The 26,068-nt window shown below is 46.4% G+C and overlaps 1 protein-coding gene across 4 annotated transcripts in view; it reads right to left on the bottom strand.

Moving 5' to 3' along the window:
- Positions 1 to 26,068, bottom strand: part of SCMH1 (Scm polycomb group protein homolog 1) — a 43,318-nt gene continuing 17,250 nt past the window's right edge. For 2 of the 4 annotated variants that reach the window (XM_060258108.1, XM_060258110.1), the window contains 9 exons: positions 25,663 to 25,906; positions 16,558 to 16,790; positions 14,122 to 14,248; positions 11,322 to 11,522; positions 9,507 to 9,689; positions 6,900 to 7,031; positions 3,553 to 3,756; positions 2,871 to 3,013; positions 1 to 1,882 (listed from right to left, as the gene is read on the bottom strand). In XM_060258108.1, the coding sequence (XP_060114091.1) occupies positions 1,757 to 1,882; positions 2,871 to 3,013; positions 3,553 to 3,756; positions 6,900 to 7,031; positions 9,507 to 9,689; positions 11,322 to 11,522; positions 14,122 to 14,248; positions 16,558 to 16,790; positions 25,663 to 25,906 (1,593 nt within the window). In that variant the 3' untranslated portion in view covers positions 1 to 1,756. The remainder of the gene's footprint in view (positions 1,883 to 2,870; positions 3,014 to 3,552; positions 3,757 to 6,899; positions 7,032 to 9,506; positions 9,690 to 11,321; positions 11,523 to 14,121; positions 14,249 to 16,557; positions 16,791 to 25,662; positions 25,907 to 26,068) is intronic. The other 2 variants (XM_060258109.1, XM_060258112.1) reach the window with 1 other exon arrangement.

Genomic DNA, 26,068 nt, shown 5'->3' with positions numbered 1-26,068 from the left:
TACTTTTCCCCCTTTATTTATAAACAAATCAACAGAATAAGTGCAGGAAAAAAAAGAGACTTATTGGCAGGGCTTTCCCTGCTACCTGCAGGAGGCAGTGTGCACCCAAAATGGTGTCCTGCAGCCAGGCAACTCCCCTCCCCACCTCCAAAAGAGGACCATGCCAGCCATGCCCTTGCGCAGTTTGTGAGTTCTCACTCCTTCCCTGCAGACTGGCTTTATTGCCAATGAATTTTCATTGCTTCGTAGTGGAGGCTTCCCTCCCCTCGACTCCCCCCCACTCTGTCTTCAGTCTTCGCTGCTGGGACAGTTCCAAGAGCGCCTGGAGGGGAAGGGGAAGAACCATCCACGGGAGAGGTGGCAGGGCCCTGGGAGGCGCTTCAGCCTCTGAGCACACTTCCCACACCTGATGGCTGCAGGATCTCTGCGGCAGCCTTCCAAAGGGACGAGAGCCACAGACAACTGAAACACAGCTTCCTTCTGCTTTCTGACAGCCCAGGAAGAGGCTGCGGAGGAATCGGAGCAAAGCTTCAGCTTAACCCTCTTTCCCGTTCTTGTTTTGCGAGTGGCAGAAGCTCTCTGCTAAGGGGCAAGGACAGCCCACCGCTCAAGTGCCATGAAAATAAATACATTAACCATCCCTCCCACCTCCCCAGAACACATACATACAAAACAATTCATGTCCCCCGCCTGAGTTTGGGCAAGGCCCCCCCTCCCCTCCCCTGCCGGTTTCACATCTGTGTGGTCTTCCCCCTCCCATGAATGGTCAGGGAAGCATAAAGGGCTCTGACAAAGTTAACGGGAGAAGTTGGTACCGATGTAGAGTGAGAACCATTTTGCTGCGGCTACTTCAAGTGTAAGTACGAAAACATTTCAGGCTTGGGATGGAGGGAAGGAGACACACAGAAAAGAAGTCTGTCTGCTTGGTTGTCTCTCCCCCATGACATCTGAGTAAAAAGCCACGATTTCTTCCCACCCCGCTGTTCTTGGCTCACTTGGTGAGCTTCAAAAGGGAGGGATGGTTCTTTGCAACACAAATGCAGATCCACTGCGGCACACCCAATTATCTTCCCTTCCTTATTCCAAATAAATATTAATGCTTTCTGCCTTCGCACCAGCAACGTGGGAATACTGTTCGCTTGAGCTCTTGAGGGCAGAAAGCAAGTTCCAGCACCAACTGAAGGGAGATCTTTGTTGCCTTCTACCCTCCCTGCCCACATACCCAGTGGAGTGAACAATCCGGCTAGCAGCAGCGGTTCGTTTTATGTCTGAGCTGACTCACTGCAGACTGTCAGTCTGTCCTGTATGGCACGAAAAGTTTTTTAAAAAGGGGGCAGGGGAGAAAACTCCTGGCCCGGGCAGCTCTGAGTTCAAAACCGTGCTCTCCTTCTGGTGTGACGGAGACTTATCAAAGAGGGGTGGCAAAAGGACGGCAAGCTGCAGGATGTATCTGGCAAAGGAGATGGGTCAAAGCCAACATGAGCTCAGCTCTGGTGAGATCCCCTGGAGTCCCCATCCACACAACGGAAAGCGTCTTTGTTGCTGAAGTTAGGTAAGCTGTGAGTTGCTGGATGCCAGCAGAGAGAGCCTCTATCCCTTGGGTAGGGCTGTTCAGGAGCACTTTCCTCTTCTCACTGGCAAAGATGGTGCAGGTGGAGTCCTCCTCGCTCCATGAGACGGTGGCTGAGGAACGCAGGCGAGTCATACCTGCTCACGAGGGGGAGGCGAGAATACTGAAGGTGGGCCTCTCTGTCGCTCAGAACTTGCCCTGCTTTAACTTGTCGATGTGGTAGGTGAGCTTCAACGCTGGCCCCAGTTTCAGGCCCATGTACTTCATCATCATGTCGCTGCGCAGCAGGAGCAGGGCCTTGCCGTCGATCTCCTAACACAGAACAAAAGGAAGCATGTTAGAGCAGGACTCAATAGATAGACAGATGGATAACTGATAGATGAGAAACACATGCCCTCTGTATTATTTGTGTGTGTTGTTCCTTCTCTCTCTGGAACAGAGGTGCCCATGTTGGCGCCCATCTTCCATTTTTAGAAAATGAGTAGAGCCAGATGGAGCATTTCCCCAGCAAGGCTTCAGATTAGCCTTGGAAGATTTGACGGCCTGTGCAGATTTCTTTAAAATGTTGCTTTGGCAGCAGCTGCCACCATAGCAAAAGGATCTTCAGTGCAACTGAAGGTCAGCGGTGGTGGCCATTCTGAGGCTGTGTCCCACCACACTGTGCCGAAATTTCAAAGGTGCCCCAGCAGGCTTGAAAATGTTGGGGCCTCCCTGCTCTAGAATGAGCCCTGCTAAACTTCTGGGCAAGAATGGCTACTTTTCTACAAGCCAGTGCTGGTGTTCAGTTCCCTTGCCTTCCCATATCTGCTCTCTGGCCAGGTATGTGTGTTAACCCTCTTTCTAAGAACAGATCCCTTTCTTCTCTCCAGTACCTCTTCTGTCTCATTTCTGCTGCTCCTCCCTTCCTCTCTCTCCCTATGCTAAAGGTCTTTTTTTAAAGATCAGAAGCCTGTGGATAAAATTCCTTTCATGTCCTACACAGCACCTTGACTAACATTTTGCTGGGTGCTGCCTTCCAAAGTGTTATGGCATTGTGATGCAATAAGCTGCACCCTCCAAAAATGTCTCCCTTTGCACTACTATTAATGGGGTGCTGGAGCTCTAATGAATGGAAATTTTTGCTTGCTTTGCATAATGCTACCTTCCCTTAATCACAAGGATGAGAAGTACTCTGCATTGTACTGAACACCCTGTTTTATCCCTTTGGAGAGGTTCCAGCATCTCTTCTGAACCATAAACATCTAGGAACCTTCCTTACAAACATTACAAAGGCCCTCATCCAACAACTGATTGTATTTACGTGTTTTCGGAAGAGGTCAGCGTGGGGCCCGAGCTGAGGGTCAGCTTCTCTCACAAACTGCATGACATCTTCCACTGTCCAGGTGGATGGGTCCCGGGAGCACACACGTGAGGTATCTCGGGGTCCGAGGTATCTGTCTGAGCCTAGAGGGTAAACAAGAAAAAAGGCTTCGGTCTAGGAGGTGAGGGAGAGGGCAATGGGCTGTATTTCTAGACAGTCTCCCCATACCATCTCAAATCATCACCATCTGTTTCAGAGTTCAGGCCGCAGCAACAGTGGACCAAAGACTGAGCAGTCCTGTGTAGAATAACTTGTAAGGATGCCAGCCTCCACGTGGGACCTGGAGATCCTTCCCAATTACAGCTCATCTCCAGACGACACAGATCAGTTTTCCTGGAGAAAATGGATGCTCTGGTGGGTGGACTCTGTGTGTTCTACTGAGGTCCTGTCCTCCCCAGGCTCCTTCTCTAAAATGTCCAAGAGTTTCCCAACGTGGAGCTGATTACCCTGCCCCGGAGTCCTGGGGGGACTTGGCAGCCCTACTCCAGAGGGCTTAGACTGGAGCTCCTCCTGGATGGGAAGATGCTGCATATTTCTCCCAGTTGCACAAATCATTAATGTTCACAACACAGGTCTGGAGTTTAAAAAATTCTTTGTGAGGAAGTGGTTTCTGCTCTCTTACCCCCAGTGCTAAGCCTGTGCAAAGCAGAGGGGCCGCACTGCGTGAGGCTGGAAGGCTGGTGTAGGTGCCTGTACCCCTGCAGCCGATAGTCCCTGGAGGTCCTGCTGGGACTGGACGCGTTGACAGCATTCAAGGCGGAGTCTAATGGGTCCAGGCGAGGTTCCAAGGCACTTGGCAGCCCATCGCCCAGGATAAACGTTTCCCCTGCAAAACATACAAGCCACTGATGAGAAGAACAGGAGGAGGAGGGTGGCGACTTCCCACTGGCTGCCTAGGAGGGCACAAAAGCCTCTGCAGCCATCAGCCACACAGCAACTTGGTGTGCTTTTGCCTAGACAGAAAGTTGGGAGAGGAAAACCAAACATGACTTCCCTCTAAACCACAGCCAGCGAGGGCTGAGGCTTTTCTACCTATAAGTGCCCTGAGAAACTGACAACAGCAGGTACAGCCAAAGGGGAGAGCAAAAGTGGTATTGCTGGCACCCCATGGAAACTGTCGCTTCTCTGTTATCAGTCCTCATCTGTACTGTGAGTCTTTCTGCAAGCCAATTTGGTCCTTTAGGGTGGAGGATATAAGTTTTCAGTTACATAAACCAAGTGCCAGTTCCCCACTAAAGATGCATTTACCAGCTGCAAGCAATGGCATTCGCTGTATGTCTGACCTGCTCCACATATCCAGCCTGGCTGCTCATAGGGAAGAAGAAGAAGAAGATATTGGATTTATATCCCGCCCTCCACTCCGAAGAGTCTCAGAGCGGCTCACAATCTCCTTTACCTTCCTCCCCCACAACAGTCACCCTGTGAGGTGGGTGGGGCTGGAGAGGGCTCTCACAGCAGCTGCCCTTTCAAGGACAACTTCTGCCAGAGCTATGGCTGACCCAAGGCCATGCTAGTAGATGCAAGTGGAGGAGTGGGGAATCAAACCCGGTTCTCCTAGATAAGAGTCCGCACACTTAACCACTACACCAAACCAGCTCTCCATTTTTTTGCTATTTTTTGCTATTTTTGTTTGGGGAGCTGGGAGAAAGGTTAAACTGGAAGCCTTGAACCACATACTTTGCTGAGTCTGGCAAGCCTTTTAAGATATCTCCTCCTGTTATAAGGCTAGCACAAGGGAAAGGTGGAGAGTTTCTTTTTTGTTGGCCAACTGAACCACGTTTTGATCCGCTGCAGTGGAGAGATGGAACAGCTGGAATGCTGGGACTTCTGAGAGGAAGCTGTCTTTCAGTCCCGTGAGGCCAACTGGGAAACTTCCCTCAGGCCTTTATTTATCACGTCATTTCATGTATGCCCCACCTTTCTCCCCTACAGTGATCCAAATGGACTTACATTCTTCTCTGCCATTTCAGCCTCACAACCATTCTCGGTTAGGCTGAGAGTGTGTGGCAGAGTGGGCATTCGAACCTTGGTCTCCCAGAGCCTAGTCTGACACTCTTATCACTACACCATATGGGGATCTCAAACATGCAGGGAGCAATGAAAGGATTCTCTTGATTGTTGCTTGTACTGATGCAGCAATATGCCTGATTCTTTTAATTCAGGTCCTCTTTCTGAATGAGGAAGAACTGGTCCAGAAATTATCTGTGCCCTGGCTGCTTTCCCATGACTTCTCAACACCATTATGCCACTGATTTGAAATCTTCTAGGCTAGTTTGTATGTGATTCATTTAGAAATCCTCTAAGCCACCAAAAGGCCCACAAAGCAGTATAAGATAAAAGTCAAAAGAGATGAAACAATAAATGAAGCAACAGAACCCATCCTCCCCTTAAAAAGGCGAAGGTAAAAACATCAGGTAAAAGGCTAAGGTAAAAACATCAGGTAAAAACCAGGTAAAAACCTAAATCAATTCATTAAAACTACCGTGGGGTGGGGTGGATTTTAAAGGTCTTAACTCGGCCACTAAAAAATGAGATTAAGGCAAGTGCTCTACCAGACTGCAAGTAGAGAAAAGCCTTCACTGAAGTACTGTCTATTTGATCTAAATGGGGGGAGAGAAGGCCTCCACCGTAGGCCTCAAACATCAGGCAGGTTTATTATTTATTTATTTATTTGGGATTTATATCCCGCCCTTCCCACGAATGGCTCAGGGCGGCTTCCAACAATTAATCAAACATAAAATTTAAACAATTTGAAGTATAAAACAGTTAAATATTTAAACAGTTAAAAACATTAAAAACAGAGTAATTCAGGTTTATGCTGAACTGGGAGGATATATTATGTCAACATGAGGGGTATAAAGCAGGGCAGAGACACAGATGACTATCCTAGTTCCCTTGTTGTCTGTCAGTTGAGAATGAATTGACAGGCAACCTCAAATGTCCCCAATGTTCTGGGGGTGAAAAGTGCTGCCATGTCACAGCCAACTCACTGCAACACCATAGGTTTTCAGGGCAAGAGACGAACAGAGGTGGTTTCGCCATTGCCTGTCTCTGTGTAGTGACCCTGGACTTCCTTGGTGATCTCACTCCAAGCACTAACCAGAGCCTGCTTAGCTTCTGAGATCTGACGAGATGGGGCTAGCCTGGGTCAACCATGCCAGGGCCGCCAGCGTTCTACAGAGGAATAAAATCTGCAGTACACAAGACGTATATGAATGGGTCAGGCACACAGGAGGCTTTGTTCAAATGTGGGCCCAGGATTGCAACAGTTTTGTAAACACAGTGTTCTTTCGTCTATCTGAATACAGTGGAGTACTTTTATACTGTGTACAGTACAGTAAAGGAAAGGAAAGGAAAGAAGAGCTTCATACTTCAAGACACACAGCAATTGCTGAAAAGAACACAAAGGTATACCCACCCCCTCTGGTGTGATTCCAGCAAAATTCAGTAAAATCTGAGCAAACGACTCTTGAACATATGAAGCTGCTCTATCCTGAGTCAGACTACTGATCTATCGTGGTCACTACTGTCTACACTGACTGGCAGCAGCTCTCCAGGGCCTCAAGGGTATTTTCACATCCCCCACTACTTGATCCCTCTAACTAGGGATACCAGGGATTGAACCTGGCATCTTTAGCAGGCAAAACAGATACTGTGCCACTGAGTTACAACTCTTCAGTTTGTATGTATGAGACTGTTTCAATTTTCACCGGTGATGGGGACCCACATTGCCCCATGTGGCCAGACCTGCAGACATAATTGCATCCCTTATTCCAGCAATCCTGGCTGTGCATCCAAGAGTTAACCCAAGGAAGCCACTGTCCGGATAAGCCCTAAGCAATGAACAGGTAGGCTGGAGGCAGACAGCTGGACTCAAATCCTGCAACCTGTGATGACAATTCTATGGGCCTCGGCTTGCTGAACCAGTCATCCCCAAAAACCAAGCTAGGGACCAGACACTGTGCTCACCTTCCAAAGGGTGACGGTCATTCTTTGATAACTTGGGGGAAAGAGGAGCACTGTATGGAGGGGAATCTTGGAAATATCTCTTTGTACCCCGGCCTGGTCCCTGCAGAGAGCCATCTAACGAAATGCTTCTGTCTAGGGGAAGAGAGAACAAGCCTGCTTAGGCATCTTCCTGAGAAAATCTACCCTTGCTCAATTTTCCTGATTCTCTGGGGTAGTCAAAATTTTAACTACAGCATCCCCTGAAGAGGGAACACAGATATGAGATGGTTCACAGCACGTACACACTCCCCACCCCCAAGAAAGCAATCAAATCTATTCTCTAGCACAGATTCCCACTGTAAATTCACATACGGTCTACTATCTGGTATTGATCTCTGGCAGTGGTTTGGAATACTATACTAGAAAACATGGTAGGGGGGAAATGAGCTCCTTGATTCCAGTGAATATGTTCAGATATCAAAATTGTAAAGAGAACTGCTACCATTTGAGGAGGGGTAAAGAGGCAATATTTGCAAGGCAGATTAAAACTACATAAATCTGAGCATTCAGACATTCAAAGGAACTCCTTAATGCTGGGAACATGATTCCGAACTGCATCTATGAACCAGAAGGTTGTCAGAATAAACCATTCAAAATGAGTGTATATAGACAGATGTCTGTCTTTTCATTCCCTGTTCTCCACCCCACCCCCAGCTCTGACATATAGATACCTTATCCTTAGAACCAAGTTCAAGCAGACGTGTGCAACTGCTGAGAGAAGCATGCACAAACTGGAATGGGAACTTAAGATGCCTCCTGCCTCACCACAAAGGACCCTGGCACAAGCCCTCTTTGTGGAAGGAGCCCACGGCTGGCATCAAAAGCATGTGAGCAGCAACCCCGGATGAGCTCCCCTCCCCCAAAAGTGACACAATGGGCTCTTCGGAGGGCATGCTGTCATCTGATGTCTATCAACAGTGCTGTCATCTTGCCATTCAAAGCAGGATCTTTAATCTTACCATAAGGATGCCACCACATTTCTTGTAAAGCTACTTTCCATAAGGTCTGCCCAGCACACAATCTGAGGTATTTACCCACCCAGGACACAGAGCTCTGTTTATAAACCATGTCCTCAACATGTGTGAAATGCATTGTCCTGCTTTACAAAGACTATTCCTCTTACCTTTGGCAATTCATCGCAGGCAGTGAGTAGACCACATGCTCTCCAACTGAATTGTTTACTGTTTTGGCAGGACTTTGGTCCCTTTTATGTTCTGGACAGTTAGTGGAACTTGCTTACATCTTAAGACTATGGGAGGGTTCTATCCTGATTGCTGGTTTTATTGCTTTTGTAAGTGAATTGGGATTGTATGGCTAGTTTTATGGTTTATCTGCGGGTTTGCTGCTATTTCCTTGTTTTCTCCCTTTACAGCATTTCTATTGTTGCATCTCACTAGGCTGGATCTAATCACCTTTTCTGTCTTTGAGAGAGAAAGGATGGGAGCCCCTCCCTCCCCCCCCAAAAAGAGAGGCTAAGCTGAGAATCATGAGATCTACGTGCCCAAAAGCCATGTGAGCTTGCAGAGCTTTAATATGGAGGGGAAAGGAAAAGGAAAGGTCTCCTGTGCAAGCACCAGTCATTTCCAACTCGGGGGTGACGTCGCATCATGACGTTTTCACAGCAGACTTTTTTACGGGGTGGTTTGCCATTGCCTTCCCCAGTCATCTACACTCCCCCCCCACCCCCGCAGCAAGCTGGGTATTCATTTTACCGACCTTGGAAGGATGGAAGGCTGAGTCAACCTTGAGCCGGCTACCTGAATCCAGCCTCCACCAGAATCGAACTCAGGTCGTGAGCAGAGAGTTCAGACCGCAGTACTGCAGCTTTACCACTCTGCGCCATGGGGCTCCTAATATGGAGAGGAACTGGGTGGGAAAAGGAGGGGGACCCTGGTTGGATCCATTTTATAGGCTTGTAAGCTTTTACATATAAGCCACTACAAAATTTTACTATAAGCCACTATTTTTAGTACAGGGGCAGGGGAAAATCCTCTAAATAAACATTCCCCCATCCTTCAGATGAACAAAGGAAGCTGCCTTATACTGAATCAGATCCTCAATCCATCAAGGTCAGTAGTGTCTACCCAGACTGACAGAGGCTCTCCAGGATCTCAGGCAGACATCTTCACCTATTGCTTGGCCCTTTTAGCTGGAAATGCTGGGAACTTAACCTGGAACCTTCTGCATGCAAAGGAGAGGCTCTTCCACAAACTCTGTTTGGGTATACATACATATAGACAGACTCCCCCGCCCCACCAGCTGTAGCTTCATTCATCTGATGGTGAGCTCTGACCCATGGAAACTCATGCCCCAATAAACATGTTAGTTTTATGATACTATGTTGCTTTGGTTGGAAAAGACTAAAACTGCTGACCTTCTGAAGTTCAGAAGTATTGCCCAAGTGAAGCCTTCAATCAAAAGGCAGCAAGAATTGCTCACCAATGAAACCTGGGGTGGGATGGAGGGAACCCACTTGTCCTCCTACCCTCTTCTGGAACTTTGCTTGGTGGGAATGTTCTTCCACCTGGGGCAATGACCATAACAGTGCCTCTCAGCCCCAGCTCCTACCTGGTAGGTACCTGTCGTGGTCGTACTCGCGGGAGTGCTGCATGTGGTGCTGCGTGAACGGCTGGTTGCCGAAGAGGTTGTCACTGCGGAGGTTGTGGCAGAGCTTCCCGAGGAAGCGGAGGACGTACGTGATGCTGTTGACGGCTGGCAAGTTCAGGGTGTGCTGCTCGTGATCGAACACAGCTGTGGCAGAAAGAACAAAGACAAACGTCTTAAAGCTCACTTTTGATGGACCGGAAGTCCTGGATCATGCAGTGATCCACCACTGGCAATGAGGATGACGTTCGTATTTGCATTTGTTTAAGTTTTGAATCGAGTGCCTCCTCTGGCCCCACAAAAGTTCTCTTGTGTGGAATGTTTATAGCTGTGTCAGTCCAAAAGCAAAATCCAATAAGCCACAAAGATAATCCCTGTAATACCTGTTATTAAGACCAACTCAATGGCATGCAGCCACACACAAGTTTTTAATTTCTTCAAAACTCATGATTCTAATGGCCAAAGTATAAGAGCTGGGAGCCCCCACAAGATGCATCACCATTTTAGAGAGCAAGTTTCCCCCTGAGAATGCCTTTAAACTGTGTAACAGGGTTCCAGTTCTGGCCAGGACAACCACAGCATGGAGGAAAAAGGGGATCCTGTTTCCCCAGCGGTGCCACTTTTCTGAACCAGAATGAGCTGGGGGGGAGCAACTCAGCCCCTCAGCATGGTGGGGGACAGATACCCTTTCTCCCCCTGTGCTATAGTGATCCTTATCAGATTCAGGCCCCTGTAATGAAGTTTAAAGGAATGCTGAACAATACTCCCTCTAAGCTGCAGAGTCTTGTGAGCAAAAATTCTATTTCGTGAGCTACTAGCTTTTAAAGTTGTGAGCTACTGCATAAATTAGCTTGCTCTGGGGTAATTTTTCCTGAGCTAAGAAAAAATGTTGTCAGTTGGAGGCCCCCACTAACTCAGCTTAGAGGGAACACTGGTTCTGAGGTAATCTTGCACTTGGACTGCTGTAAAGTGCTTGACATGGGGGCTGCCCTGAAAGACAACTCAGAAGCTTCCATTCGTGCAAAAATGAAGTGGCCTGCCCATTATCAAAGGCTAGTAATGGAGTAAACATATCACACCTATACTAAAGCAACTGCAATGGCTGCCTGTCTGTCTGAGAGGCAAGTGGTTTCTACTTTGAACAGGGGCAAATCTGATTTTTGAAAGCTGGCCTGAATGCATTAACGGAGACAATCTTATAATAAAATAAATCATGTCTAGCAGCAAAGAGCCTTGAAAGACTGAAAAAGACTGACTGCCACAAGAGCAAGCAGTCAAACTTTCCAAGCACACAATACAGGTTTTATTACTAAAGAAAATCTTAATGCACCCTGCTTTGGCAGACAAATAAAAACATAAGAAGATCCCTGCTGGATCAGACCCATGGTCCAATTAGTCCAGCACCATGTCTCACAGTGGCCAACCAGTTCCTCTGGAGATCCAATGACCAGATAGGGAGGCTGAGGCTTCCTCCAGTGTTGCCTCCTGAAAATGGGATTCGAAGGCTAGCTGCATCTGAACATGGAGGTTCCCTTAAACCATCATGGCTAGTAACCACTGATAGACCTCTCCTCCATGAATCTGTCTAAACCCCTTTTAACACTAAGCCTGTACCTCCTAATATAACTATACAAGCTGTTTTCCACAAGCCTTTTTCTTTTTCATTCTTTGAGACAGCTGCAAGGACACAACTAGGCCATGAGCAGTCAAAATGTCCCCTCTGGAGCATACAACCAAGAAATGAGTAGAACAAGGAGAAACCACTGTGGCTGTCTTCACCTGAAATGATCTCGCCTCCGTGGCCTTGCTTCAGGAACGAGAAGACCGTTTTCTGGTGATAAGCACAGTCGATGCAAGCCTGAACTGCCTGTTGGAGAACCACGGATGCTCGAGCTGGCCCAAAGTGGTCTGGTAACTGCTGGACTTTCTTTTTGTCCAGGTGAGGCCCAGTGCCCCCGTTCTTATTCAAGTAGATACAAACTGTGGAGAAAGACATGATGCTTCTGATAAATGAGAGAAAAATGAAGATACTTTCCCAGTAACAATAGCTCCCTGCAGAGTCACTGTCCTGTCATGGAGTTGTTTGGCTGAACCGTGCTTTAACCACCAAGCACGCGCTCAAATGGAGAGCAACTGCCACTGAGTTCCAGGCTGTCTAGGGAAGAAAAGCTTTGCTTTCGTATTTACATAATATACTCTGTCAATATTGTTGTATGAACAAGTCCAGAGGGTTAGCCATGTTACTCTGCTGTAGCAAAGGGCTTTTCTGCACATTATTTTGTTGCCTGTGTGCCCATATTGCAGGGGTGGCCAACGGTAGCTCTCCAGATGTTTTTTGCCTACAACTCCCATCAGCTCCAGCCACTGGCCATGCTGGCTGGGGCTGATGGGAGTTGTAGGCAAAAAAACAACTGGAGAGCTACCGTTGGCCACTTCTGCCATATTGTATAATTTCTTTCCCCCACCCCCCCGACATGCGTTTTGTTCCCTCCAGAGGTATATCTTTGATACTTCATCAGTGTATCATTGGTTTATTCCCCAGCTCTTTAATAGTGCAGGGGAATAATCTGGAGATGCAGTGATGAAATATCAAAGCAAACACTAGGGGAAGCAGAATATGTGCTGAAAAGCACAACCAATAAACAAACCCCGAGGTACTATGGGCACACAAGCAATGAGAATAAGTGTGGGGGAAAAGCCCAAAGTTTCAGGTAGGTAACTACTGGTCTGCAATAGATATACCTGCTGACAGGCGATATGATCCTCAAAAGGCTTAGGGTGCTACAGGATTCAAATATTGTTGCAGCATCAATGCCTTAAAGGCTGAACAAAAATTTGTTTCAGAATGAGCTTTCATGAGTCAGAGCTAACCTCTTCAGATGCAGAGGAAGTGACTCACGAAAGCTCAAGCTGTTATATGTCTTCTGAGGCTTTTAAGTCACTACTGGGATCATGTTCAAATAGCTCAGCCACAATGGAACCCAAGCTGTGCCTCACAGGTAGGCAAGCTCCTGGCCTGCAGCAATCTTTCCCATCCAGGCAGGAAAGAGGAGTTCAACCCTCTTGTGGCCAATGACACTGTTGCTCAGCATGTAGGTGATGAGGGGCAAAGAACAGCAGAGTGATACATACACCTGCATCAGTCCACCAGCAAAGAACTGTGAAAACTGCTATGTGAATACTTACAAAAGACGAGCTTTTGAAAAAAAAACTGCTGGATTTATGGCACTTGGGATGATTAAAAGACATTTCTAAGCACAAACATGATCAAAGATTTCAGGTTTTCACGGCTGGTAACATCATTAGGGTTTGTAGAGTCTTCCGGGATCAAGTGCTGTGTTCTACTGGAGAAAGTTTTCCTTCCAGACATTTCGTTCTCAGCTGCGGAGAACATCCTCAGTGGCGTTGCAGCCGGAGCTTCCTTATCTTCAAACCCCTTCCAACCCTCCCAGCAATTAACACAGAACAATGGTCACATTCAACAGCCAGTTTCCTTATCACTACCCTTCCAGGAAGCCCCACCAAACAATGGGCACATCCACAAACCAATTGCCCTTTCATCACACCCCCTCCAGCCTAGAAATAGCAGCTCTCCAGCAGCCCTGGCCCCACTCAATGCACAGCAGCCAAGAAGGTCTGAGCGCCTGCTCCGGCTGCAACGCCACTGAGGATGTTCTCCGCAGCTGAGAACGAAACGTCTGGAAGGAAAACTTAGCAAGAACGAGCAACTAGCAAGTGAAGCAGGGATGGCTGCAACCAACATCCAACTTCTGGTGGTGGTTTGAAATATGGGTGACTGCAGACAAAGCTGCCCGGCCACAGGATGCGTTTTGATCTGATGGAACTGTTCAAAGCATGCACTGAACTAGCAGACAGTGCTTAGCAGAACTTTCTGGACTGCTCAGGCCAGTAGTTTTTGAAGTGACAATGCAGCTTTGTACATTTCAACGACCGCATTATAACTTTGTTTTTCTTAGGTGCACTTTCTTTCATTACTCATATAGGCAGAAATACAAAAAAGGGGCATTTCTCAGAAGAGACACTACCACACAGCCAAAAAAGCATCACCATTCCGCATGCTACCTTAAACACCCTCCCTCCCTACACCAAATGGATATCCATGAAAAAGGAATAACATGCTAGGAGATGAGAAGGTGAAGAAAAAAAGAGACTACTTCAATATGCTGCAAGCATGTATAAATCTATACCCTATGAAAACTTCTTAAAGAAGGAGAACAAGCCAACGTCTTCTGAACCACCACAGCATGCTGTCTAGTCCCCTGCCTAGGAGTGTAACTCAACTGTGCCTCACGACTCCAGGATGAATACCGCGATGAAAAGCTTGTGGGTCAACTTCAAAGGCTTCTGACATTTCTGCTGCAACTCCAGAATTATATACATATGCAAGCTCTAATGGAGAGATGAAGGGAAACAGGGGGGAGAACCTTGGACTCTCATAACCCTGTTTGCTTTTGTTTCTGAGATCACCCTAGTTTCCTGCTGTCACATTTATAATTACCACTGCTCAGGTCTCCTTTACTTCCACTTAACCAAACACCTACAAAGGACGGTTATGTACCTGTAGGGGCTTGCATGGCAGAGCTGGGGATTGTTGCTGCATCTTGGGGCACTGTACTCGTATCAGGTTCAGGAGTGCTGGTTGTAGGGGAGGTGGGGGCTGGATTCAGCAAAGTTCGAGGCTTCCTCTGCAGAGAGAGAGAGTGAGAGATTAATAATTCAGACAGCCAGTGTGGTGTAGTGGTTAGAGTGTAAGACTATGATCTGGAAGACTCAGGTTTGATTCCCTACTCGACTATGAAAGCTTCATGGGTTACCTTAGGCCAGGGGTGGCCAAACTGTGGCTCGGGGGCCACATGTGGCTCTTTCACACATATTGTGTGGCTCTTGAAGCCCCCACCACACTGTCAGCCAACTTGGAAAGGCATTTCTCTCTCTTTAAATCACTTCTCCAAGCCAAGCCAGCCAGTGACTTGGAGAATGCATTAAAGCTGCTTTCTTTCCATCTCTCCTTTCCTCCTCCCTCCCCTGTCTTCCATCCTTCCTTGTCTTGCAGCTCTCAAACTTCTGATGTTCATGTTTTGTGGCTCTCAAACATCTGACGTTTATTCTATGGGGCTCTTACATTAAACAAGTTTGGCCACCCCTGCCTTAGGCCAGTCACACACTCCATAGGGCTGTTGTGAGGATAAAATGGAGGAGAACAATGTAAGCCACTCTGAGTCGCCACTAAGGGGAAAGGTGGAGTATAAAATTGATTAAATAATTAAAGAAACAAGCTTGAAGGAGGGGTGGAAATCCAGGAGGCAGATGAAAGAAACTGTTAGGGATAGATAACTAGCATGGGGAGCATGCTTGGAAGGAAATGAAAAACACAGTGCAACCCTAAGGAGAGTTATACCCTTCCAAGTCCACTGAACACAGAAGGCTTCAACAGGTGCCATGCTTCTTTCAAAGAGCTCTGCTAGTGATCAAGTTTACAGGCAGCAGACAAAAAATGATCAAAGACAATCGTGACCAATTAGAGGGGCTGCAGAGAGTTTAGTTAGTGACAAGGAGCTGAAGTTTTAAGCCACATTGCCTGATTTAAATTTGTTGCTCCTTTGCATCCTGAGCTTTCCTTAAGCTCACATACAGAACTCCTCAGCAGCCTCCCAACCAGCTACTGGCCAAACAAGGAGCTTGTTTAGCTTTAGAGTGGGGGCTGCATCAGGCGCCTTCAGCTCTCAGTGGTGCTCACTGCCACCCAGAGGCCTGTGTAGCATTTTGAAAATATTTGGTTATCCAAGTTACAGAAAATGGCAAATTAGCGCACAGGATGGTGTCCTGATTGAGACAGCAGGTGGTGGACATTATAAAACACCGATAATATTTGAACAGGCACAGCAAGCGCTTATCAGTGACAGCGCCATTTCAACAGAATGAATTTTTATTTACTTATTAACAAAATGTATCAGAAAGGTTCCCAAGAACACGTGTCCTAAATACAGCAAATTATTTAAGAAACAAACAAAAAAATCCAATAAAGGCAGTCAAGCCAAATGTGGAAGTAATTTTTAAAAATTCCATAAAATTAATACGATGATTAGCAACTGATACACTCTCAGTTTCCAAATGCCTGATAGAATAAATGGATCTTAACCCGTTTCCAGGGAGAGGCCAGCTGCCTGAGCTGTACAAGATGCAGAAAGAAGAAGAGGCAGGTTGGGATGTACCCAATATAAATTTATATTAGAATGCTGGTTGTCTTATTTGATTTTATACATGCACTTATGGTCAAAGCAATGACTTGAAACCTTTCAACGAGGAATACATGGACAATGAAAAGGGAATTTAAAATAAAGACTCATTAGCTTTTGAATGTTTTAAGACATACATGGATCTCCCTCTAAATTGCTAGTTGCCTCTTTGGCAGTTTACAGGCCAAAATTCATCAAACGCAGATAGCTTTAACTAGAGATTTTAAAAAGTATTGTGTTTCTTATTACAGATCCTTGAAAATTGAGTATGCTTGCGTGAATATGTGCCCTGACCTGGATAGTGCCTGATCTTGTCAGATCTTGAAAGCTAAGCAGAGTTGGCCCACATCAGTATTTGGAGGAGAGACCATTGAGCAATAGCAAGGTTGCAATGTGGAGGCGGGCAATGGCAAACCACTGCTGAACATCTTTTGCCGTAAAACCCCACGAGGTTGCCAAAAGTCAATGGAGACTCAACAGCAAAAACAAACAAATAAATTCTAAACAAATGAACAAGCATAGCCATTTTGATCATAATGTTAGTAAATACTCCTCCAGAATAAGTGCATCGTAACAGGTTGCCTTTTGCTCAGACCTAATACTGAAAGCTAGGTAACATTCTGGGGTATAACCATGTCAACAGTATAATATTCTTAGCCCTAGAATACTCACAGCTGGCTGTAGCACTAGGCCTTGGCTGGGACAGCTGTAACAGTGGAATGTACTAACGTGCGGCTATGTGCACCCCATCAACCTACCTTACTGCCGGGCTTTGGTCCCCTCTTTTTAGGAAATTTCAAAGGTTCCACTGACTTTGAGGGAGCAGAGATGGGATGGGTGGTCAGAGCCTTCGGTGTCCGGCCTCGTTTCCGACCAGGTTTGCGACCCCTCTGCCCAGGCTGGTGGTCCAGCATGGTCTTTGTACTGCTGTGCATACTGCTCTTGTCAGAGATCACATCGGGGACAGGGAATGGGCTCTTGGGAATCACCACTGCCACAGAAGAGAAGACAAACTGTGTGTTGCCACAGACTAACCCCCGTGAAAAGAAGCATAATCCTTGGCCAAAGATACCTAACCACCCCAAGCAAGGATCTTGAAGCAGCATTATTGGTTTTGAAGTGAAGATACATAAAGTGAAGAATCATAAATATGCAGTTAAAGACCCTACATACAATGCAAAAGACTATCCTGAAGAACTTTATTTCCCCCCTCTGGAAGCAGTATGCCATGGCTTGACTGCCGGGCATTTCCTTTGGTATTAAGAATAATCTGAATATAGAAGTATAGGTTAAAATTTTACAATGTGAGGGTGGACACATGCCCAATGTAAACCTTCTTCACCCCTGAGATCATCCAGACAGACTTTGCTCTGTGCCTTGGATTCCATGTAGTTTCAGAGGAGCTGTGCAATGTAAACTTTTCTGTTTCCCTTAGGTCAATGGATCCCCAGAAAAAACCATGGAAGGTTAAAATGGTCTACTGCAGTGAGAGCAAAGAACTCATCTTCCACAAGTACCAAAGGACACCTGGGATCCAAATCCATGTTTTCTATGCCTTCTGAGGTACATCAGGTAGTTAGATGGTACAGGGCCTTCTCTGTGGTTGCCCATTTCCTTCCCTGAAAAACCCAATTGATATCATCTTTGCTAGCCTTTCATAAGGCAGCAAACTGTATAATTGTAAACCCATATTTTTATTTTCACTTATGCTCACCAACATTCCCTGTGAGAATGTTAACCTGCCCTATGTATTTCTCTGCAGATGGTTTACTCTTGTTTTACAGGCTACCTGCATGTTAGCTCTCATTTTTATAATCTCACATGTATTTACATGTAATCATGTGTATTTACATGTTATAATCTCATATGTATTCATATATTTTATGAGGCGGTTAGCTGCTTTGAGGGATATAAATACGATTCCTTGCCCTTGTAACATTTTCCCAGCACCTGACTCTGAGACTGTGACATGATACAACATACCATAAGAAATTAATTGCTGCATAAGTAACTTACAAATGCTAAAGGGATGGCAACAGCCTTCTATGGCGGACTCAGCTTGTCCTACTTACAAGGAAAACACTGAGAAATCAGCAGCAATATCCCTGGAACTTCAGCCTGCACGTCTGGTTCTAGGTTAACGTGACTGAAACATGGGTTCATTCGCTGTGCCTTTGTCTTGGCCCCTTACAGCCTCCTGTCCCTGCTTCCAGGCAACTCCATACCAACAACCCTAATTTCTTCCTTGGGTTCATATATCCCCTTTTCTCGCTTGTGCAAAAATATATCACGTAAGTGGGAATACAGAACTGCTACAGTTCTTTAGGCAATTTTTTGGACGTGGCTGGCTCTAAGCATGAGACAATCTATTGATATGAGTCCAAGGGTAAAATACAGCTACGGAGAAGCCAGCGGTGTACATAATGAGCTACAATCAGGTACAGCTTAGATAAGCTCAGGTAGCTGGCCACAGGCCATCTCCAAGATAAACTCTTGAGTGCTCTATACTTGCCCTGGGGTCAGGGTAAAGTGGATTTCCTATAAGAGGTGTTTCCTGCAGGGAAATGGTCATTTAAAGCATCAAAAATGGAAGCACATGGGGCAACTTCAATTACTTATTAATTAATGTTCTATATATTCCATGCAGAATCTTTGGCGTAAGCTACAACACAATACAGGTATGATTATTCCCATATGCAAGATTGAGCATAACATTATTTTTGACTTGTTTCAAGGAAATGGTATGTTCCCCACTCACAGCAGGGTAGGAAATACTAGCCTGCATCACACTTAGTTCCAGGGACCTGCTACCTCCCTGTTTGTTTGTTTTTCCCCAAGAGGCGAGCTCTGCTTGCTCAGATGGCTGCCCTGTCCTTGTTACTCTGCGCTAGGCTCCGCATTCCCTGTTACTGCTCCTTTTGCTCTTCACAAACCATGCTTGGGGACTGAAGGAGACAGAACTGCACTCATTTGCCCTAACTCTCCAACTCCCTCCCAAGTTAAAGCAACGGTACTAGAATCACAAAGCTCTGATCAGTGGATGGCGAAGGTGGATGTTCTATCCATTAAGCACTCCCTCCTTCCAACTCAACGGGAGCCAAAAATACTTCAATAACTGCAAGCCGTGCTCTTCCCCTCCACACACACAGTGCCTGGCAACGAACGGTTTCTTTCCCGCAAAAAACTGCTGCAAATTGCCACTAATTCCAGGGCATTTCACATGCACGGATCCTGCAGAGGGATACAAGTGCAGTGTCGTAAGTCAGGGCTGGGTGGAGTGTTTTGCTGCTCCGCGATTCATAAGGAACAGGGTAGAGGATAACAACAATCCACAGAACCATGATGTAAAAGAAATGGGGTCAACCGCAGAGAGTTCCTGGCAGGATTGTTTTATGGGGGTAAGGCAAGGGCCACAGGGATAAAAATACCCACAAATAATGGTGCTCTGCAGCAGGCTTTTCAACAAGCATGAGCCGTCTGACCTTCGGTTATTCTCGCAGTTTCTCTTCAGCATCACAGTCCTAAGTGCTGGCTGCCTGGTACATTTTTCAGAGGCTTGCAGGGTCACAGCTCTAAAATTTGCTTCCTTTTGCATCATTCGTTAACAAGATCTCACTCTCTCCTTTTCCCTCCACCTTCCCCGCAGATCTAAGGAGGCAAAGGCTGAAAATGCTTTTTCTGCCCTTCAGCGCACTGGAGGAGAACGGCAATTAGCGCCAAGTATCGAGATCCATGCTGTGCGAGATCCAAGAGCCTGGCTGGTTCGTTTCCAACCTGTAACCTTGAAGTGAGAGGCACCTCTGGCTTTTAAGACTCTGTCCTTTCTGGAGAGGAGAAGATGGCTACAAAGAACATTCCTGGATGTGTGCAGATACTGCCTCTGCAATTCTAACAATTGTTCAAGGACATAATTGGCTGAAGTAGTCAAAGGGGGGAAGAGTAAAGAATGACCTGAATCAACACAGCTTTCCCACATGATTTGGAAATCTGCCTGATTAAAGAATTCCCATTCATTTTTTTTTTTAACAGCAGACTTCACAGTTTACTACCTGGTCTTTACAAGAAGAACCATGTTTTTTTCCTGCATAAAATATTCTTCTGCCTTGACATAAGAAAGATACCAGGCTCCAAAGATACCATCTCCTCTCTGAAAAAGGAAAAAGCTGTCAGAGGAGGAGGAGAAGAAAAGGTATTTATATTCCACTTTTCTCTACCCTAAGGAATCTCAAAGCGGCTTACAATCACAGTCTCATCCTCTCCCTACAGCAGACACTTTTTGAGGTAGGTGGGGCTGAGGGGCTTCATGTGGAGGAGGAGTGGGGAATCAAACCCTGTTCTCCAGGTTGCCCCTTTTAACTACACCACACTAGCGATACAACTAAAGAGAACAACAAAACCCTATTACCTTTGCGTTCTTAGAGGAAATTCAACAGAGCCACCGGGGGTTACTTCCACCTAACCGTCCAAACTGCAGGCACTCTACCACCCATGCCTGCTTGTGGGTCATCTTCTAGGAATTCCTGAATCTCCTGTGGACACCTGAAGCTGAATTTTCACTCCCTTCTGGCCAAATGAAGTAAAGCTTCCTGGAGTCCTTATAATCTGTCCAGAATTGCTGGGAATAATGGCTGACAAGTGCAAGAAGAATGGACCTATGCCACTTAAAACATCTCCATGGTAATTTAAAAAAAACCTAACTTCTGCTCGCCTGCCAAGCAAGTTGTCTTGACTCCATTAGCAGGAACAAAAGAAACTGGGGCAAGCGTCTGCAGTTATGATCTCTGCTGCGCCCACGGTAACATTCATTGCCCTTGGCACAGGATTGGAGGGGGGGGGAGGGGAAGAGAAGCATCCTTTCTTAGGTCCCAGTTGCTTGGCAGGCCTGTCAGTGAATCCTTGCCAGCTGGGATGGAGCCAAGGGAGAGAAACTCCACTCCTTTACATTCCAGATCACTTGATAAAATGGAAGACTGCCTCTGGCTTACAATCTGTCTAAACACGGTTAACTCTTAGGGTGCTGCCATTCGGCTGTGCACATCTCTGTTGTTTAAACCATCCCCCCCCCCCAAAAAAAGGGTTCCAATATATATATCTAAGGTCATGCTAATTTCTGCTTGTTTTCCCCAATCGGGACTTTGGAGAGCACCCCCACCCCCAACCAGGTAATGAGTACCATCACTAAAAAAAGCCCTGGCTATGGGTATGCAAGGAACTTCCAGCTCCAGGAGAGCGATCTTGAACAGTCTTGACTGCATTAACAGGAACAAAAGAAACTGGGGCAAGAGTCTGCAGTTATGATCTCTGCTGTGCCCACAGTGACATTCACTGCCCCTGGCACAGGATTAGGGGGCAGGGGACGAGAAGCATCCTTTCTTAGGTCCCAGTTGCTTGGCAGGCCCTCAGTGAATTCTAGCCAGCTGGGACAGAGCCAAGGGAGACAAACTCCACTCTGCTAGTCGACTCCAGGAGAGCTTATTGTAAAGTTGAACCTAAACATAAGGAGCAAAGCTTGAAGACCAGTAATGTATGTTTTTGTCAACTGCCAAAAGCTCGGGTCGCTTCCACACAGACACAATTTGCTCTGGTCTGGCATTCAAACAGGAGTGGGTTGGTTTTGAGAATCCGCTACACTGACCCATAATTGCCACTAGCCAAGTGCCCTCCCCCCCCCTAATCTTTCCTGAATCTGGTTTGACAAATCTCTTGGGAAAGATCACAGTCAAAGCATGTTTGCCTACTGTATGGAATGTAGCAATATTGGTGACATTTTCCTTCTCCCGCACCTTGTGACTCCCCCAGTCACCAGAGCTTTGTCAGGCTTTTGTTGTTACTAACATAAATATGTATCAATATAGATCAGGCTACAGAAATATTTTAGTTACCAATGTTACAGTGATACCTGTATTAAGATTTGAAGAAAAACTCTGAAAAAAGCCTCAGGTGCTGTTGCTGAGTTAAGCTAAGTGCAGGAAAACCCGTTATGAGGACACTCCATTGTCACCATCAATGCCTCTGCACTTGTGGTGGCCATGAAAGCTCCATGGGGGATCATTGCTGTGTGGAAGCAATTCTTAGCATTTTAACAATTTAGTGGGAAACTGTCAGAAAATCCTGTTGTTCATCCTGTTGCTTTGGCTATTTATGTTATTTCTTCCACGTTTGCATATCCTCTCCTCTCATACGCTGTCCCTTTCTGTTAAGGCTCGACTGGGGCAACAGTTTGAGTTATCAACTTTCAGGCAGGGCCTGGGGTTCTTCTGAAAATACAGCCCATCTCCATACAGAGATCCGTTCCTCTGGAGGAAACAGTAGCTTCTGTGGGAGAGTGATACATCATTTCCTTACTGAGCAAACTCCCCGTTCCAAACTCCGCCCTCCCCAAGCACCACCTCAAAATTCCAGGAATTGTCCAAGCCGGAGTTGGAAACCCTAGCAATGGAATCATAGAATCAGAGAGTTGGAAAGAACCTCCAGGAATTGCTACATTCCATACAGTAGTCCAACCCCCTGCGCAATGCAGGAAATTCACAAATACTTCCCTCTAAGTTCAAAGAGAGCAATGGACAGGGCAGATGTGTACCCTCTATCCACTGTGATCTACAGACCAGGCTGGCCCAATTTTGTCAGATCTCGGAATCTAAGCAGTGTTGGTCTTGGCGAGTATTTAGATGGGCAACCTCCAATAACTACTAGCAGTGTGACGCAGAGGCAGGCAATGGCAAACCAACTCTGGAATGTCTCTTGCCTTAAAAACAAATTTTGCTCACCACCTAGTGGCACATAACACTGAAACAACTACAACTTCTGCCAGACAATCTTAGGGTCTCCTGGCTATACTACTATACTTTACTGGCTATACTTCACCGGTCACCATTCTAAAAAAACCAAACAATTCCGCAAACCTATCTGTACCAGGAGATACAAATGGATGTGATCAGACCATTTGTTAAAGGCACCTGGTAGTTCTTGATATTTGCATAAACGTTAGATAAAGCTTGTTTGAGACCTCTGTCAAGTACCTTGCTGAATGTTAATAGGTGCCCAAAAGACACAATGAAGCTTTGGCCTTTGCCAGATGTTTATTCTTCAGATTCACCAAAAAACATCAAGAGCTTTCTGTCATTTCTCATTGACATTCCAAAGTGTTGAACATTCTTGCAGAGATTAACTGTCAAGCATGGTGAAATTCCATTGATAATTGATTGTTTTAGGGTCCTGCCTAACCTGGTCTGTGAAGTATCATGGAGGATCCAACTCTGCTAGTTTGTTATTCTTTCCCTCCCCCCCCCCCCCCCCCCCGTTTTGGCTTATAATTAGTAGTAGTGAGAACTGAAACCAAGTAATCAGTACCTTCCCATACATTCCGGTCAGGGAGTATGAGCCATCTGGGGAAAGCAAGGACGCAGTCCTGATAACACTATGGGAATGTAGACATTTATGATAGTTTATGTGTGAATGCTACCCCGCAACCCCATCCCTTGGAATCCGTTTGAAGTAAGCCTTAAAAGTATTGTATCAATTTATTGGCTGCATTACTCTCAAGAACCTGTTACACCAAAGTATCGGTCTATCAATAAACGTAGTCTTTGTATCAACTTCGACTCATCATTGAACCCGCATGCTTGACATTAACATTCACCAAGATTCTGGCATTTATGCAGGACTGGGAGCAAGGATTACGAGAACCTTGACACGGGATGTGGATGCCAGAGTTCTCTTAAACACTGTGCTTGCCACGTCCTATATATCTGGAGCTGATGGGTCCTCCAAGCAAAAGACAGACAAGCAGATTCTCTGCTCCCTCTACTGCTAAAGGCGTAAAAGAGTTCCAGAGGTTTTGGTGCTAAAAAGATTCTTGGGAGGGGGCCCAGAAATCCATCCAAATGATGAAATAAATCAAGAGCATATAAGCGCCTTGCTTTCTAGCCAAGGTCTTTTCAGAGATATGTTACAGAAATATTGAATGAAGAGCTTTCACTCTCTAACAGAAAAAAAAAAACATTTGAAGAACAAGGGTTCAGGAACAGCAATGTAACCCTTCTCTTGCACACAGGACTCCACAGGCCTTGAATTCACCAGGAGCTCACAGGAGCACAGCTCCTGAACCTTTCTTACAGTTCCCCCTTCTCCTCCCCATCTTGTCCATTGAATAGTAGGTGCAGCTGCACCCTCCCCCCCGTTTTGGCTTATAATTAGTAGTAGTGAGAACTGAAACCAAGTAATCAGTACCTTCCCATACATTCCGGTCAGGGAGTATGAGCCATCTGGGGAAAGCAAGGACGCAGTCCTGATAACAATCCCTGGATAAGCTCCACCGCCTATTTTTCTACAAAATGACCCCTGGCTACAGGAAATGTCAGTGTCAAAAATTCAGGGCAAAAAAGAACTGAAGCACCCCACTAATGACACCAAGCAAGCCTCTGAATTCATATAAGACACACAACAACAAATGAAGCTGCCTACCACTGGTCTTATCATAACCAGTCTTGTTTACTCTGCCTGGCAGTGAGTCTCTCCAAGATCTCAGGTTAAGGTCTTTCACAGCACCTACTACTTGATCCTCTTTTAGCGGGAGATGCTGTGCATGGTGCTTAGAGCCCTCAGTATGTAATGCGAGCCAAGGCTCCTAACCAAGATGAATGTTCACTATCAACAGGGAGCCCATCATCATACGAAGCTCAGCATATGTTGCTTGACAGGCTGCCAGTCTCTGAACAAATGGCCAGTAAGGCTGGTAATTTCTTTTGGGGACTGAGTTGGTCCCTGTGCTGATCTCAGGCAAGGGGATTTGGTGGAGTCTGTACAGATGGCAATGTCCAAGAAACAAATTGTGGTGGGACGGTTCTGTAAAGTCCTGCATAATCCCTCAGTATGTGACTGGACACCCCTTTTCTCCACAGGACTTACTTACATTGTTTCTGCCTACTCCGAAGTTCAGCACACCATGACATACTTCACACTGGCGGGGGGGGTGGGGGTGTAACCACAAGTAACAACTGGCCATGAAGTCAAGCTAGATCTGGATTAACAATTAGGTCAAGCAGGCACTGGCCTATGGGCCCCCATGCCTTCAAGGGCCCTGGGCTGGCTCCCCCTCCCCAGTTTCCCCCCTGCTTGCAGCCCTTTCAGCCTGCACGAGCAGTCAGCAACTCAGCTGCTCTTTGCCCGACTTGCCTGGTGCAGCTGCTGCTGGCATTGCCGCCAACTTTGCCTCTCTTTGCGTCTCCCCCGTAGCTTAGTAAAAGGGGCTTTTAAGAAGGTGCCTGCAGGCTGCAGCAGCGGCTGTGGGAGTGGAGCAGGCACTCAGACTCTGAGATAATCTGCAAGGGTCCCCCCAAGATTTCAACTGCCTAGGGGCCTCCACAGGGTTTAATCCGGTACTGAGTCAGGCCAAAGTCTGCGTACTCCAGCTCTCAGAATAGTACAGTCTTGACTGTACGGGAAGGAATCTAGACCCCAGCATGAGTTTGGTTATTCACAGAACTCAAAAAGAAAAGGTGCAGGGGAGAGAGTTGCTCAAAGAGATGGGCTTTTCAATCTACCAACAAAGTGCTGCCCAAAGCAAACAACAAAAACAAAAATCTCTATCTTTTGAAGTAATTGTCAAGGAAGCTGAAAAATACCTATCTTCTGTGCAATGAAAGGAGGCAAGAAAAACTTGTGACTGCAGGATCTGCTTGGAAACAGGCTGATAACAAACTATTGCCCAAAATTAGCTTCCTTTTTAAACTGGTGAAGTTGCAATAAAAAGCCTGAGACAGGCGTTCGTTATGACTTTGCTAATCTGCATCCCCTCATTTCTCCTTGCAAGGATATGCACAGGTGGAAAGCAGGGGCATTGCAGAGGATGGCATGACTCTTACCTTTTGTCCCAGGTGGCTGCAAGTTGTCTCCAGTCATTGAGCACCAGCCCACGGGAAAGATATCTCGTGAGTCATAGCGGCACCAGTAGTCAAAGGCACCCCTCCAGCCATCGAAAGTGATGAGGACCTCAGAACCCCGCACCTCACCGATGGTTGCTGGGCAAATGAAATGAGGGTTTTTCCTGTCCACAGCCTCCAGTTTCATTCCTATCTTGAAGAAGTTCTGGGATGGAGATGGGGGCTCCTAGAGGAGAAGAAAAGCATGAGTGAACTTCCCCCTAAACACCTTCAAGCACCACAGAGAGAATCCCACAGCTTTGATCTGGTGACTAATAATGAAACAAACCCATAACTGACTAAGCTGCTTTTGGGCTCAATAGCTTATGCCTCCCAGCAGTCTTTGCAA

This window comes from Heteronotia binoei, chromosome 17, assembly GCF_032191835.1.
Source record: "Heteronotia binoei isolate CCM8104 ecotype False Entrance Well chromosome 17, APGP_CSIRO_Hbin_v1, whole genome shotgun sequence".
In the NCBI taxonomy this organism is placed as follows: Eukaryota; Metazoa; Chordata; class Lepidosauria; order Squamata; family Gekkonidae; genus Heteronotia; species Heteronotia binoei.
The sequence above is the reverse complement of the archived record's forward strand: the minus strand, read 5'-3'. Positions and strand labels throughout refer to the sequence as shown.